Below are 16879 nucleotides of genomic sequence, written 5' to 3'. Positions count from 1 at the left end.
ATTACTTCCGGTTCACGCATGCATGCCGAATTTCCAAAACTTGCCGAGCGAGTATGCATCGAGTGCAGGCGTGAAAGTCCCCGAATGTCGGAATATTTCCAATTCACCTATCCTTTGGTGTCTGTCTGTGCAACGGTCTATGTGGTCACTGCGGAGAAATATTCCAACCACCACGTTCAGCACTGAAATCTGGGGTCCACTGTGTTGGAGTTAGTACACCAACAATCGAATTGCTCGACAGAAGAGGCATCGATAATAGCAATATATATTGTAAAGCGACAGTGTACAGTAATATGGATGTCACTCGCTCAAGTGAGTACCGGTGATTCTAAAGCTCATTTGCCCACATGCACTTCTTTGAACACACTTCTGCAATACTGTATTGACCTCACGAAGCCGCGTATTTCGCAAGAATGTTGACACTTCATCGCTTGTCGAACGAAAGTTGATATGAGTGTACTCACTGATGAGCACATGATCAAAATGTGATAGATGTCGTTCTTTTAATGATTAACATATAAATGTACGTCCAAAACTTCAACTTATATCGATTTTAATCCGGTATTTTCAAAATCATCAGTTTCTGTGCATACTACTGAATTTTTTTATTGTTATGATAATACTAGAACATGGCCACTGTTCTTACTTTATTCACAGAAGCAGTGCCCTCTACTTTCAGTTGCATAATACTTGACAAAAAAGTGAAAAAATCAATATTTCCTTTATAAGAAATATTGATGTAAAAATTGAATAGTCGAAAATGCCCTTTTTACAGCAAATTCACTGCGGGTTAGAATGGTTGATAAAATATTTTTTGCATTCTACCATGGTCACTCCACACAGGACCACAGAGTTGAGTGACTGTGACTCTACCAATGGAAGATAAGTTTAGTAAAGAAAATCAAAAGTTTTTTACATGAAGACGTGACATTTGACATGTAGAAAACTTCAAAACTGTCCATTGAAATCTAAATCTGTAAACCTGCAGTTTGCATAATTTTATCTGAATTGGTCTGAATTAAAAGGGTTTTAGTAGTTGCAAGAATAGGACTATAGAAGTTCAGTTCCCACAGGATTACACTGACAAGAGTTGCAAGCCAAATGCACCTCTATTACCTGCATGTCCATGTGCAATCATACAATTTACTGCTACTCCTCATTATACTTGTACTGCATACGCCAGATGCAGGGAAAAAGTTAATGATGTAGAGGAAAAGAAAAGTTATCATTGAGAACCAGTAAATGAAAAGAATCAAAACTCAGCAAACCTCATATAATTAAAAAGTGAGATTGCCCTATCAGTACATGGGCCAGTAATGATGTGATGTAGTAGATGACCATCAATTTGTAATACCAAGGCAATTTATAAAATCAGTTAGATGACACACATTATATATATAATAAATATATGTGTGACAAGTATATCAAAAAATGGCCAGTTGGTATTCACCGTGCCTAGCAATTGCCTTGTTAAATCTTTCAGCAAAAATTAATATTGCTTACATAGATGGTTTTTACAGTATCCATTCTAAACTTATCAAGGTTACTACTGGAAAAAACACTAAAGAATGTGGAATCCAACATTACGTGAAAAGTAGAGGTGTTGCACCAGTATGGCAAAAGTTGAGTCAAATTAAGTCCAAATGACCACTTGATCTTCATATTTCTACTTTCTTTCTTCTCCAGACTTCAAAGAATGTCTCCAGATGGTCACTTCCCTGATTAAAGAATCGTCATTCCTTGCCATTGATGGAGAGTTCACTGGATTAAACACTGCAATCAACCTGCATGCTTTTGACACTCCTCAAGAACGCTATGGCAAACTGCTGAAGGTACTAGTATTTCTGTATATGTATTATCAGTGCAAGGGTGATGAGTCGTTGATTCAAGCAGGTTTGGATGATGGTCTGACCTTGAAGATCAGGGTGTAAGGTAGTATGCATGTCAAAAATGAAAGACTTAAACTTTTGTTCAAACTTTCCTCAATGAATGTTTCAACTATTCTTTTACCAAATCAAGAATACAAATCAGGGGTCACCATGCAAAGTTTGGTATTAGAGAGAAAGAAATTACCTAACATATACTGATAAAAAATGGCTGCCATCCCTGTTAACTCTATGGGGAAAAATAAAATTTTTACTTTTGAAAAACTAAGACGGTGAAAATTTCCTCACTGCAAGAACTTTAAAATGAGCTGCCCATAAGTGGTAGATCAGAAAAGGGTTGTAAAAATTTCAGAGTGCAAATATCTACCCCGGAGGCGTATTCCACCACTTTCAAAGCTTGTTTTATAATTTTACATACAGTTTCAATGCAATAATCCCCTGACATTATCTGGTTCATGCTAAAGAACGAATTCAAAAAACATATGAACCCTAGGATGAGATCAGTATGAACTTGACAGCTTTCCCCTTTTGAAGTGTCATGATGTCAATCCACTATTCAAATACTTGTTTTCCATTCCAGGGTTCTCTTGACTTTCTCCTAATTCAGTTTGGTCTGTGTGTATTTACTTATGAGAGTGAGAAGTCCAGGTGAGTAATGACAAGACATCCTAGTGCAGGTGTAACCTATATCACCCCTCCCCCAACTTTCATACTGCACAGACTACCATGCTCAGTGGTCCAATCTGATCTGAACCAGACACTTAGAAGCAGGGATAGACTAGAAGAAGAAAAATTAACCAATTGACGTGTCAGTCAAAAAGTTTCTGCCATTCGTGTTTGGTTCAAGTGTTATCACCCCTTTTACCATCATGCTTTGTGCCAATCCCATTCTTTCCAAAGGCCAAGTTGGACCTATATTGGGGAAATACGGATGAAAGAGTCAAACTAATTGTTTTAGGTAATTTGATTTCCAAGTTCATGGGAAATTAAAATGTCAAGCTTTGGTTACTTTTCTTGGTTGCCAGTTGATGCCTTGCTAAACAGCAGTCTTATGATAGTTTATGAAATCAAAGAGATGCCACACAAAAGTAGAACCCCAAAGGACACTTGGATTTTGAAAGATCATTATTGAATAGGCAAAGGTCGGTTTTGGGGAAGGGATTGAGCAAGATGAGCAAATCTTAAAGAAGAAAGAAAAAAGTTTTTTAACCTTCAATGGGTTGATATCCCCAAGGCAAATGATTTGGATCAAGATTGAAATTTTCATTGCTAAGCAAAGCTAAATATTGCCATAAAATAGATTCACATTGCCTTGACGTATTGTAAATACATATCGTACACATTTATTTCCACAATTTGATCATAAACTGTCAAATGCAATGAATAGAATTTCGCAGTTAAGAATATCATTACAACCTCCAACCTTTGATGAGAAATTACACGTAGGACAGCAATAAATTACATATTGCATTGGTGGTCTTTGTTCTAGATACATTGCACATCCGTTCAACTTCTATATATTCCCTACGCCACTGAACAGACATGCACCAGACAAGAGGTTTCTTTGTCAGGTAAGTAAAGGTACAATCACTAAGTAAATAACTTACATATTCTTGTCCCAAGACTGCATGATGTGAATCATATATGGCTTAAGGAGAGACCTAGTAAGAGTGTAAGCAACTGTCGTATGGATCAATCCCTATGCAAATCAAATAGTCTTGTTGATTCCGGAAGTGCCCTGGTACTGGTTCAGTTTCTGTTTTAACCCAGGTACTCATACTTTTGAATGTTAAACATGGTGGATGATGTAGTCGTGAATACTCATAAACTATAAAGGTAGTGCAAAACTGAGTTGTGTGAGCCTGGCATGATCCTCCACTGAGATCAGTACCCAGCATACTGGGCTGTAAAGTAAATCATCGTGTATATAGGCACTGTAATTGTGTAGATTTTGAAACAGAGGCCAAGGGTGTTCCCTGTTCATAGGTCAGAAATCTATTGATTTCAATCACCTCCTGGTTTTGAAAAAAGCCATATAACATCCAAGCTGTCCAGTGTTGAAATGTAATATGAAGTCATGTAAGTGTATTTCAGCTTCCAAACATGTAATCAGTGAATGTTTGAATGTAGGGTTGGCATCCGTGAATCAGTGAATTAAGGATTATATCACTCCTCCCTGTGTAGCTTGAACTTTTCTTAATTCTGTACACACACAAAACAAAAATCAACACTTAACATAACCAAATCTTTTCATTTCCCCTGAAGAGTTCTAGTTTAGATTTCTTGATCTCCCATGGATTTGATTTCAACAAGCTTTTCAAAGAAGGTGAGGACTTTTGATATTTCTTGTTCAAATACAACACAAAACTTTTACAACACAAAACTTTTAGAGAAAAGGGCATTACAGAATACGAAGAATATGAAAGGTGAACATCTGCACATGATATAAAAAGCTGAATTCTTGGCTAAAAACTCAGATGTATAGAAAATATCATTTTTGGGTTTTGTCAATATATGATCTTTGTACTCTAGAAAGGATCGCTTGGTCTAAAGTGGCATAGTATATGTAAAAGTATTCATAGGGTCACCAACTGATTAGAGAATTGCAGACACTCCGTTGTGAATGAAATACACAATGCTGTCTTTGATGTATCAGCTGATACTATTTGTAATAACAGCTTCAAGAAATTTTTCACTTTTTTCAGAGACAAGATAAGACATGGACTTATCTGAATTCATAGTGTTTCAAATCAAATCATTTGTATCCTAAACACCCCTGCAAACTTAGATATTTCACTTCTGGCATTTGATAATGATTTCACATGTACAAGTTCACTACTTTTCTTCCAAAGCAGATGTGATTCTTAAAAGCCACATGTAAACACAGTCACTGAAAATGATTCTGTAATAAAGTTCAGAATTATTTTAATAGCCTGAGAGAGAAACTTCAGTGAACTGTGTTTTGTAAAATATTTGGAAATTTTAAAAAATGGTCATTGTCTTGCATTCTGTTTGTAGGCATTCCATACTTGGCACCCCATGATGAACAGAACATGCGTGAGTTACTGCACCAGAAACACAGTATGGCTGATGATGACTCCAACACGCACCTGGCAAGTCCTTCCATCATCTCGCCAACTCCAAGACCAACAATGATTGCTATCCCCGAAGATCAGAAGAATTTCATAGACAATATCAGGTGATGACCTTTGACCTTCTTGTCTACACTGAGCGCAACAGAAAAGGGATATGTAGGGGAGATAACTGCATCTGTAGTGTCAATATTGAATGTGTTTGGCAAGCAATGATTAATTTACGTCAGACCACCATTTTCGTGGTATTTAGTGGAAATCAAGAATTTTGTAATTTCTACTGACCCAAAGATACCTTTTCTCATCCTTTCATTCTAGACTTACAAGACTGTGATGCGTCTCCTTCTAATGTAGAAATTGTAACATCAAACTTCAATAACCATATGATGCCAAAATAAATGAAATGACTACATACACCCTGAAAATCTCAAACAACTGTCTGTGTAGAATAATATTATCATGAACAAGTTCACCATTTGTTTGACCCTCACAAGAGATTAGCATGTGTCAAAACAAGTTCTTATTGGCCTAAAAGACAAGCATGAATTTTGTGAGCAAAAGTTTCCCTTTTCGTTCGGCAGGATTTGAATACGTTTTAAAGTTTTACATCAATGACTCTGCATTTTGTCCAAAGACAGACCCTCCATCACAGTGGACTGTGGTCTAAACAAATTTATTTCATGATATTTTACCCTTTAAAAGTAAGTACAATAGTAAAGTCAGATACAAAGGATATGAAAATTAGGTTTTACGTCTATACCCAATAATATAAGTGCATATTTATCGCAGCTTTATGTTTTTGGGTTTACATTGATTTCTTGATGGCTACCTTGTCATTAGTTGAATTTTCCATTTCAAAGCAGAACTAACAAAACTCAAAATTAATTTTTCATACACAGCCAAAAGATTGAAGATTTCTTGAAAGACAATGAAAGAGAAACTTTGCAGCTAGAGCCATGTAATGCGTAAGTACAAGTATCAGTCAAGACATTTAACGAAGAATGAAATGATTATTCAGTGAAATTCTGCTTTGCAAATTATTCAGACATCCCTGTCAAGTATTATTAGTAAATTTTCTCTGTAATGTATACTGTGATCGGGATCACGGATAAATCTTTCTGTGGACTGTGGTACAGATATGAGTGTGGATGTGTAATGTTTTTCACATTGAAAAGAATTAAGTGAAGGTGAATAATTTACATAAATTTTCGTACTAATCGGCATTTGTTGACAATGAATTCTTTGTCTCCTTGAAAGCACTTTTAATTAAGAAATTGGCGTCAGCTTAGACTTCTAATTAATCCATGCATCTTCAAGCTGTACTTAGAGTACCTTGCAGACTGATAGTAAGATTGAACAGCCATGAAAGCAATCTACAGTGTGACTGATTGTAAATCAAGTCTTTTTGTTTTATCTATTCATGTTGCTTCAGCATTCAGTATAGATATCCCCATGATATTGGTAGCTGGCGATGAAAAATGTAAAACTTTGTTAAAGTTCGTATGGTGGCCAGTCTTGATCCTTAGGAAAATGATGATATGATCACTAACCCTTGCACCTGTTTCAATGATGGTTTAATGTCATGTCTTAATGTGGTGGTATGTTTCCCTTTTTTCCCCAGATTCCTGAGAAAACTGATTTACCAGACAGTAAAATCTAAGTAAGGTTCATATACAGCTGCAGTGAAGTTAACTTCCCAGTTACAACTTTTGTCAGACGACGCTCAATAAAGAAATTTGTGCATAAAATCTACCAAAAATAGTTACCTTGGTGTTACACTATATCTCAAACTGTACATATTTGCTTTCTCATTGCTGGCAATCCTATTCTACACATGATCACATTTTACATGTTGTTATTGTTTTTGTATCCCACCAGATTTCCAACTGGCATTTTTGTCGACACAAGAACTGGTGAAAAGGTGAGTTCAGTGCTGTAATTGTACAATGACATGGCTGATATTTCAAATACTTCATTGTGTCTGTCCTTCTCAAGTCTACTTCCATCTTTTTTCTGTTTGCATTTGTCTGACATGTTGTCTATCTGTCTCTGTCTCTATTTCTACCTTTCTTTCTGTCATTCCTGTCTGTCTGTCTGTATGTCTCTGGCTGACTCTTTGTATCTGTCTCACTTTCTCTCTCATTCACACAAATTGTATAAATACACACCAGTGCTAGTAATACCATTCTGCCTATTGAACAGAAAAAGACTAAAAGTAAGTTCAGTATCAATGATAGGACTTCTTATCATTTATAATTTAAAACATTTCTTCAGTTTACTTTTAAATTGATTTCTAATTTGTCTCAACGTGGTAACATTGTCAATTTATATTCTCCCAACAGTCAAGATGGACTGTAGACAGATTTATCTTTGTACGTCCACCTACTTCACATACATGAATACTTCGTTATTTTTTGCCATATCCCAGAATCCAGGACCAAGTATCATAAACATTTTGCATGATAATATTTTTGCATCTTGACAGAAAGAGAGGTATATGGTCATCACAAAAGTCAGTGAAGATGATGTGAAGAAGAAAGAGGAAGAGAGAAAACAGGCAGACTTTGTGAGTAGAGAGATATGTAGTGCCAGAGTTACTCAAGCTATGTCGGCGAGTTTTTGAGAAGGACAGTATAAAGTTGGTAATAAGTTTCCACGAATCACCGGTCATTCAAACAATTTTCACCTTCATACATCATCAATGCTGTCAGCACTCTTTGTGGAAATGTTACTCTTAATCCCAGAGTATATGACTCTTTTCTAATCCTTTACAAAAAAGATGTATAGCCAATGATAAATTCTGTTATTACTTAAACTATGCAACTGTTTCGGATGAGGACAGTTTTCTGACAAAAATAACTTATAGGAGTACGATCAGATGAACAAGAGACTCAAACTTTCCAATAGTATTGCTATAGGATTTCTACAAGACAATGGAATTTTGTAGGATTTTATTCAAAATTCTCACTTAAATTGCCAGAAAGAGTTCTGTTTGACTCCTACAGTACATTGGCCCTCAGGATTCCAGCATAAGGTTTTTCTTCGGGAAGCTGTATGAGGGTTTTAGTCACATTTTACCACCAAATCCATTTGTTTGATAAAGGAAGTCACATTAGGGACAACACAACTGCTACTACAGTTCTCAAATTGTGTACAAAATTAATTGTTCCATCTGTAGCAAGAAGCCAAAAATATTGTAACCATAATTTTCATGTACACAATGTGATGTGTTCCCATTTGTGTTTAAAATTCAGTGATGTTATAGCTCACAATTTTTACTTCCTGGTTGATGTTATTTACAGGATGAATTAGATGAAGCTGTTGGCTTTGCAAAAATCATCAGACTGATTTCAGAGAGTGGTAAACTGGTGGTCGGCCATAACATGTTGCTTGACATTCTTCATATTATTCACCAGTTTAGTCATCCACTACCAGAGGTGAGTGTAAGAAATATTGGGTAGTATGAAAGTAAAAGTTCAATAATTTATCTTCTGTTACTAACAGGATCTTGGAACATAATTTTTGAGCTACTTGGATCAGTCCAGTAACACTGTAACCAAAAAATACTTCTATTTTCATTGAATGTTTAAAGTAGTACACACCTTGAAACTGAAAGACTTGAACTTTTGCTCAAACTTTCCATAAGAAAACTTTAACCCTTCGGAACCAAGAAAAATCAGGGGTCAACGTGCGAAATCTGGTACCGGTACCAGAGAAAAAATAACTTATGTGGAGTGTGTAACTGAATATCATATTCCAAGCACTGTTATCAGTTCCCTTGTATTTTACCACATACTCATTTGCAACATCTCCTTTAAGCCTTTTGCCTCCTGATTTTTGTACAAACTGTTGTGTTCTATGGCAACATTGTGCTTCTTACCCTTGGAATAAGGGGAGGGGTGCAAGTATTAATACCTTTATCTGTAAGTCTATCGCCAACTATCCTTCTGTCGGTTAGTCTTTCTTTCTATGGAAGTTCTCAACAGTGCTTTTATGTGTATTTTCTATATTACATGTCTGACTTTACTTCACACTTTGATCTCCTGGCCATCGTTGTCTTGACTGGACATTCTAGACTGAGGTGCATTTTACCTCAAAACAAGTGATCATGGATTTACTCAAATAATTTTGTAGTTCAAAACTCATGTGGATGTATTTTATTCTACAGTGAGAGTCTTTGACTTTGTTGCCATCATTTACAGGACCTGGATGATTTCAAGTCCATGGTCAGATGTGTGTTTCCAAAGCTGTTGGATACCAAACTGATGGCCAGCAGCCAGCCATTCAAGGTAAAAAGCTGTCTGTCAGAGAATGATGATGAATATTACAATCATCCATGTTCAATGTCATTTGATGGATGTGATTATCGCTGCAGAGATTGGGAAGGTGTTTTGTTTGCAAAGATGCCATTGGCACTTAAGAAAAATCCTCAATGCGTTGTTGCTACAGAGATGCATGAGGAAGCGTAGTCATCAACACACAGCTATCTGTGCTCTAAGTTGGAAGAAGATCACTTCAGTCACATGATTACTACTGATAAAAACCATAAATGAAAAGGATAAGGAGTTCATGTTGATACATGAGTGTTACGACGTGTAAACATTTTTGTTTCACAATTTTTGAATTGTACATGAAAAGGTAATGTTAAGAAGCTACTGTTGGTAAAGGTCCAACATTGTGAGAAAGTGATATTTTTAGAGGATATAAAATGTGTCCTGTAAATAAATTTACAAACTTCATTTTGTTTAAACTTAGGAGCTGATCTGCCACACTGCATTGGGAGACTTGCATAAAACACTTGAAGGGAAGCCGTTTAGTAAACCGAACATTGGTGAGTATACGTAATGGCTCATACGCTAACTGGCAAACATAATACTCCAGTTTTCATTCTATTGTCCGTGCAGATGGACAATATTTTTAGCATATTTGTTTCTGTAATACCTAAACCTCATGCACTTTAGGCGCTATCTACAGTGTATGAGATACCTTTTGTCATTGTGACGATAGAGGGCGCTGTCTATTATTGCAGAATCTATGAAAGCTTCTTTCACTGAGTGCCTTCACAGTATACCTGTAGTTTTCTTTGTTTGTCAAAGTAACACAGTCATTTGCAGTTCCAGTAAATGCCATATGATCATCATTGATTTCTGGTAAAATCTTCACTCTGGTGAGTCTTTTGGAGAAGAGTATTTGAAGGAAGGCACAAAGTTTGATAAAAACTACTCCAGTTGAAAGGCCCACTTTCTTTTACCTTTGTATTTGAACAAATGTCAAGTGTAAAGATATTTAATGTCTGACAAGACTGTGAAAACACCACACCTACCACATTTGCGAATGAGTGAGTGTCAAATTTTGGGGAATTTAATGAGCAATATCGAGAGACATTGAGAAAAGTAAAGTCAAATTTTCATTATTATTTCGTCCATATACCGGTATCTTATTCTATAGAAATGTCATCCAAATGCCAGAATTACAACAGTGGCAAGGAACAGCTACATGAGGCTGGGTATGATGCGTTAATCACAGGAAGCTGCTTTGTTACCATGGCAAATTACATCGGAACATTCCAAGATCCTGTCAAATCCAGAATACCTCCATCTTCCCCACTGCTTCACCCATTCACGAACAAGTAAGTGGCTTTGTTTCCAATGATGAACCTTCAAACAGTGTATTGGGCATTGTGTGCACAACTGCTATACTAGATATAGCTGCTTTATTCAAGATAATCATACAAACGATTTCTTATAAATCTTGTCACAAGTTTTAAGTGAAAATCTTCATGTGTGGTACTCTAAATTTTTCCATGTGTACGTCAAATCAGTTTTGCATTCAAGGATCATGATTCAACCACCATTTCATGAATACCACTGTTGATGATTTGCAGGATCTTTGTAATGAAGATGCAGGACATTCCGTACATCAATCTCACGGGTCAGGATTGTAAGTATGAACTTTAGAAATATACTTACCACAAGTGTCTTCCGCAAACTTGCAAGTGACATTACTACATCACGAAAAAATATCATGTTTAGGAAAAGAGATGATTATAGCTCTTGTCTGGTATGTCACATGTTTAAGGACATCTGCAAACTATCGATCCGTTACTAAGGAACAAGCCTTTAAATGGTCATTCTGACCAAATAACACATCCAGTCAACTTTCAATATTTTACACACACAATTTAAGCCTTTCACCACCATGCTTTGGTTCAGCCCATCGTTTTCAATGATGATTGTGGACCTATTTACTAGGAATTAGGGGTGAACACGTCAAAAAGGCAGCATGTGTTGAGGTCCAGGGCTTTGATTTTTTTCCTATCCTACATTTTTTTAATTTCAGTGCAACCGGGAAGGAATCATGTATTCCATTTGACGTTTCCCAAAGAATGGAAGGCTAGTGATCTGTACCATTTATTTACTCCGTTTGGTCCGGTCTACATCGCTTGGATTGATGACACATCTGCGCTTGTCTCCTTAAATCATAGAGAACATGCTGATACTGGTAAGAACATTTCTCTAAACGCTGTTGGCTTCTCCTCTCCTTGTGATACCAATCTGCCCATCCTAGGGTACCTTGCATAAATTTGATAGAAATAACTTCCTGCGATAATTTGATATGGCTCACTATGATTCCAGTGCTTGTAGAGTTTTGCAGGTCATTATTGTTATGCACAGTTTCGAGTGAAGTCTTCAGTTGATTGTTCTTGTGCTTTTTTTTGTTCATGTTTAACACTCAAATGACATTTGTCCATATTTCCATGATATTTGCTGGAAACCCTGCTTAAGGTAGCTAAATACCTTTTAGACACTTTCAGATTTTTATTTTTTTCTCAATTGAACACGTCCCAAACCCCAATAAAGTATACATTTTCTGAAAGCCCTGATATAGAGCTATCCGACCAAGCACAGTACACGGTCATTATTTGCATAAGAGTCACGTGACAAGCGTTTTGCTGAAGCTTCAAAAAACCGGTTTTTCCCGCCTTATGCAAACACGCTGCAAGATTTCCGGTTGGAATTTCTTCATTGACAAGCCTTGACAATATCCTTCAAAACCGTGTCTGCGATTTTTTCCCAGAGGCTCCATTCAAATTATATGGCGTGATAATTAAAATTCCTTGAAAAGCACCTTCATCTAACACCTTTAAGAGCGCATTAAAAAAACCAAAGGCATATAAAGAAAATCCCAGACACGGTTTTAAAGGATATTGTCAAGGCTTGTCAATGAAGAAATTCCAACCGGAAATCTTGCAGCGTGTTCGCATAAGGCGGGAAAAACTGGTTTTTGAAAGGTTCTGCAAACCGCTTGTCACGTGACTCCTATGCAAATAATGACCGTGTACTGTGCTTGGTCGATAGCTCTATATCAGGGCTTTCAGAAAATGTATACTTTATTGGGGTTTGGGACGTGTTAAATTGAGAAAAAAATAAAAATCTGAAAGTGTCTAAAAGGTATTTAGCTACCCTGCTTAAATTGTGATGCAGTTGGGGAAAAGAAAACACAAAAAGCAGCACAGTTTGTATCGACAGGAAGGGTAATTTTGGATAATTATCTACTCAGACTTTTTTGACAAAAGTTATGAACTTGAATCAATTACCAAACTTCATGAATATTATTTCTTTCATTTCCATTTTCGTAAATGCATCACCATGACCAAGTGATCACCATAGAGGGCAGTATTTCCAATGTTCTACACATGTAGCAGTATTCTCTAGGCAGGTTGTCAGCCTTGATAAACTGTATGACAATGTTCCTCCCTGATCGCTTTCAAAGCAGAGCTCACATTCCTCTATTTTTCACTCATTTCCATGCTAGTTCTCAAAGCCCTGTCCCAGGCTGATTCCTACCACATTCAAACGTACTACCAATTCAAGAACATCAAAACAGGTTCATCATCCCAGGGTAAAAAGCGTCAACACAAGGAAGTTGACATTACCTACCCTGGTGACGTCAAACGACAGAAGATACTTGATGTCAAGTAAGAACGATGGTGTTATTCATGCTTCTTTCAATAATTCCACCTTGTGTCCTGACACTGAGGTCCAGTTGTAACAACACGATCTTTCTAAAATATGATCAAAAAGACATTTGGTAGGGCTCCGTATATACCAGCTTTCTCAATCATCTCAAAAATCTGCAAGAAATATTTTGTAGTTTGTGACTGTGATGTTTTGATTTTGTTTTTATCAATTTTTCCCCAGAGTGGCAAATTTAGTTTGTGGCATGCACCCTTTGACCTTTGAACTCTGACCCCTGGTAATCTATAACATCATGCAAAGATATTGATTCAAGTAGGGTGCAAAAGGATTTAGAAACGGTAGAGTTGTTTTCAAAAAGTTACATCATAGTAAACCTGAATATTTTGATATGAATTCTGTTTCTTTTTATTGCAATGTTGTCAAAAAAGTGCACCACCGTTTGTGTCGAGACGTAGTGTCAGTCCAATACGAGAAGACCCAGAGAAGGAATCGGCAGAGATAGAAGCTGAAGATGGTAGTGCACAGAAGAAACAGAATAGTGACAAAGAAGCCAAAGGTAAGGATTAAAACCACCAGATTTGATACTTTACTCTGTATTTAGCAGTTGCATTGTGTGATTTTTGCAAAAAACTTACAGAAAGAACCAACTGATGATGATATGATACCCAGTGTTGTCAATTATTATAAGGATACATTTAATAAAAGAACAGCATTGGATAACATCATTGGTCCTTTTCAATCAAGATTGACAAAGTCACATTGTTCAGCCACCTACGACTGTGCAAAGTACAGCATCTAGAGTCTGTCGATGCATTTTATTTCTTATCAGGTTTCATGTACTGTGTTAATGAGAAATGGCAAAGTTCAGAGCTAGCATCGTACATTGATATATTGCAAAAGTGTATTGTAGGACTTGTGCGTGCCTGACAGCATTTCATTTCATATGCAGAGAATAATTTACTCCAATATACCCTTTTGCCCAGATTTTAATAGTTATTTGTCAATTTCTCTTTTAATTTTCCTTGCATCTCTTTCAGCATCAACCAGTACAGAGGAAGAGAAACTATTTGAAGAGCCAGCAACATGGTGATAGAATCGCAAAGTCAACTGTCAATGTTATTTTGTAACCCCCTAAAAGTACACTTCATCTGACCTCAGGATGTTGTTTCAGAGGGGTTCATCTTGCTCAGGACAATGTCATCTTTTCTCAATAGGGCAGATTTCAGAAATGGGGTTTTAACTTGTACTCAAGGCACAGCATGGGCAAAAAGATGACAAGTGATTGGAGTATATTCATTATGGTGTTGCAGAGTGGGGTTGTTTCTATGTCTTTCACATCAGCTTATTTGATCCTAGGGGTGGTCCCCCATAGTAGAATTAAGACATTGTATTTTTCATATTCCATTTTTTTCTAGTGTATGCCTCTTTCTCCTTTGTCAGTTTTAAGAAATATTTATTTAATTCTCAACTCTAGCCTCCCGGGAAGCTTAATCTTTCAGAAGATTTATGACAAAACATGTGAAAAAGGAGAAATCATAGTTCATATGCCACCTTTTTTGTACAAATGTAAATGTCCTCTGCCATCTGCAGAAAAGCTGAAGTTGACTTGTATTGTGAAAGGGGAGGAGAGAGTTTATTAAGGAATTATGTGCTTTGAAATTTCAAGACTTAAACTCTTGCCACACTTCCCTCAAGGAAACTTTAAACCATTCCCTTTCAAAATCAAGAAGAAAAATCAGGGATCACCATTCAAACTTTGGTACTTCAGAAACAAATTAACTTACATTTACTATCACTTGAAATTCAAAATGGCCGCCATCCATGTGTTAACATTTCTGAGAAGACTATTACTGATGATTTTCATAAAAATGGTGAAAACTTTAGTTTCCCCTTGAGCTTTGAAATAAACCCCACACACCAGAAAAGTATTGTAAAAAATTTTAGAGTTAGAATGTCTGTCCTCAAGGCACATTTTACCTTAACATATAAGTAACAAGTATTTGCACATGTTGAGAAGAATAATGACAGATCAGCCAACCAGATCGCCTTTCAGCTTCTCTGCTTCACATTTCACATGTCCAACAACTTAAGTAATAATAACAAACCTTGTACCAATCTGTCCACATATTGAAACTGATATTTTTGCTGAAGTGTCATTGACCACTTCTGCTCACTAAAGAACCCCATTTGCATCATTTTTAGTTGTTTGCTTACAAACAGCTGTCCTTGGTTTGATCACAAAATTCATTCTGAAGTGTAAAATTTTGTTGAGTTGTATTGGGGATGTTCAGTAAATTACTTTAGAAGCCTGTTTGATATCAGAGTCTGTTTTTAATTTCACTGTTTTCAGCTGCATGCGTTAGTTTTCTCACTAAGTTTCAGAGTGAAGGAGTCAGAAAATATCATTTTTTTTACTTTATATTAGCTCATCTCAAAAAAACTAATCGTTTAATAGACATGTTCACTGACAAATTATTCCAGAAACAAAGGATTCATGACAAAATTTTGTTTAGCAGTGCCATTGAGTCACATTTTTTTCAGCCATACAAACTTCATAATATCATGAGCAGATTCAAATAAACTTTTTGACTATTCAGTCAGTCAAAATTAGTTTGAAGGACCTTTATATCACAGCAGAAAATTCTTGTACTCTTATGCAATGTATTGTATCTCTTAAAGGTTAGCATCAAAAAAGGAATTTATTGGCACACTTCTTTATTTGACAAACTCGAGTGATTTGTTTTTGTACTCAAAAACTTGTATATTATGTTTTTTGTTTGCATTTGCTTGCAGTGTTCTGAGTAGGCAAAATCATTAAACTTTGGGTGAACCCAGCGCCCCTTGACCTCTAACCTCAGTAGCTATTGTGTCTTGAATATTCAATGAGATAGCGTCACCATCTGCTCTGTACAGGTAACCGATATCATCAGCCAACCTGTATGGAGGGTTCACAAGATCACAGTGGGGCCACCTTTCTTCTTGCCATTGAAAAATATTCATTAATTTGGTTAAAAGTTTGCTTCTCTGAGGGAAATGCACATGTTGACATTGCCACCATACAGCAATAATATTACACCAAGTCTTTAAGGAACAAATGGCCGCAAATGTTGTCTTGTACCTTCCCTCAAGATGTAATGGTTCGTCCCTCAATGCCTATATATCTCAGTGCCCCAAGAGGATCTGTCATGTTATTCGTCCATGTTTGAATACTAGTGATTTGTTACCCGAAGTCAATCAAGCTAAGAAAGAATGTGTTCAATCATTTTACTAATTTTGCTCATAGATATAAAGTGAAAATATCAAAATATTGAGTGACATATATTAAATGAAATATAAATGGTGTATGAAATGAAATTTATTTTCCAAATCTCTATCGGCTACAACTTTTGTGGTAAAACTAGTTAGAAAAATAGACTTGCCGAGTTCATTTCGATTTTGACACTTCGCTTTGATATGTTGTATTCTGAGTGTTTATCTTTCAGTAACCTAATATTATAGTTATCTTTATTTCAAGCCGTCGGTCCGTACTAATAACAAAACACTAAAAAGCTATAAAACACTATAAGCTGCAGTACAATATATGATAAGTGAGATTTACAGCAGTTTCATTTTCAATTCTCATTTTTACACACGTGAGTTGACCTGGTATGTACCACTCTGTCTCTCTGTTCGTTGACTGTCTGATTCTCAAAAAAACACTGATCAGATTAAACCGCAATTTAGACTGCAGACTCGGATTTACTTACCAAATATGAAGCAGTTGATAGAGTTTGGTCTGTGACGAGGCTCTCATAGCGACCGTGTAATGAGTGTATGCGGACATTATGTTTTGGGGCAATCTGCTTCTTTGTTTTGGCAAAACTTCATTTTCTGTCAAGTCAAATGTCCGATACATCGGTGTATATTCATTTCATATCTGGTT

At 36.3% G+C, this 16879-nt stretch overlaps 1 protein-coding gene across 1 annotated transcript; it reads left to right on the top strand.

The window, feature by feature from the left end:
• On the top strand, positions 1–15809 carry LOC139151245 (poly(A)-specific ribonuclease PARN-like). Its single transcript, XM_070723900.1, has 19 exons — positions 1–312; positions 1687–1832; positions 2467–2534; positions 3376–3457; positions 4152–4212; positions 4905–5085; positions 5878–5943; positions 6600–6638; positions 6857–6899; positions 7464–7544; positions 8281–8415; positions 9181–9267; positions 9734–9809; positions 10427–10607; positions 10863–10918; positions 11318–11479; positions 12794–12956; positions 13386–13513; positions 13995–15809. Exons 1-19 carry the CDS (start codon positions 294–296, stop codon positions 14045–14047), a joined length of 1827 nt encoding a protein of 608 aa, XP_070580001.1. The 5' UTR covers positions 1–293; the 3' UTR covers positions 14048–15809.
• The last annotated feature ends 1070 nt before the right edge of the window (positions 15810–16879 follow it).

Source organism: Ptychodera flava, chromosome 15 (genome assembly GCF_041260155.1).
Source record: "Ptychodera flava strain L36383 chromosome 15, AS_Pfla_20210202, whole genome shotgun sequence".
NCBI lineage: Eukaryota > Metazoa > Hemichordata > Enteropneusta > Ptychoderidae > Ptychodera > Ptychodera flava.
This window is presented reverse-complemented; position numbering and strand designations above follow the sequence as displayed.

Coding starts and splice junctions, on each gene's coding strand:
- LOC139151245 (XM_070723900.1), top strand. Junction 6,900..7,463: donor ACACAAGAACTGGTGAAAAG/GTGAGTTCAGTG, acceptor GCATCTTGACAG/AAAGAGAGGTATATGGTCAT. Junction 13,514..13,994: donor TAGTGACAAAGAAGCCAAAG/GTAAGGATTAAA, acceptor CATCTCTTTCAG/CATCAACCAGTACAGAGGAA.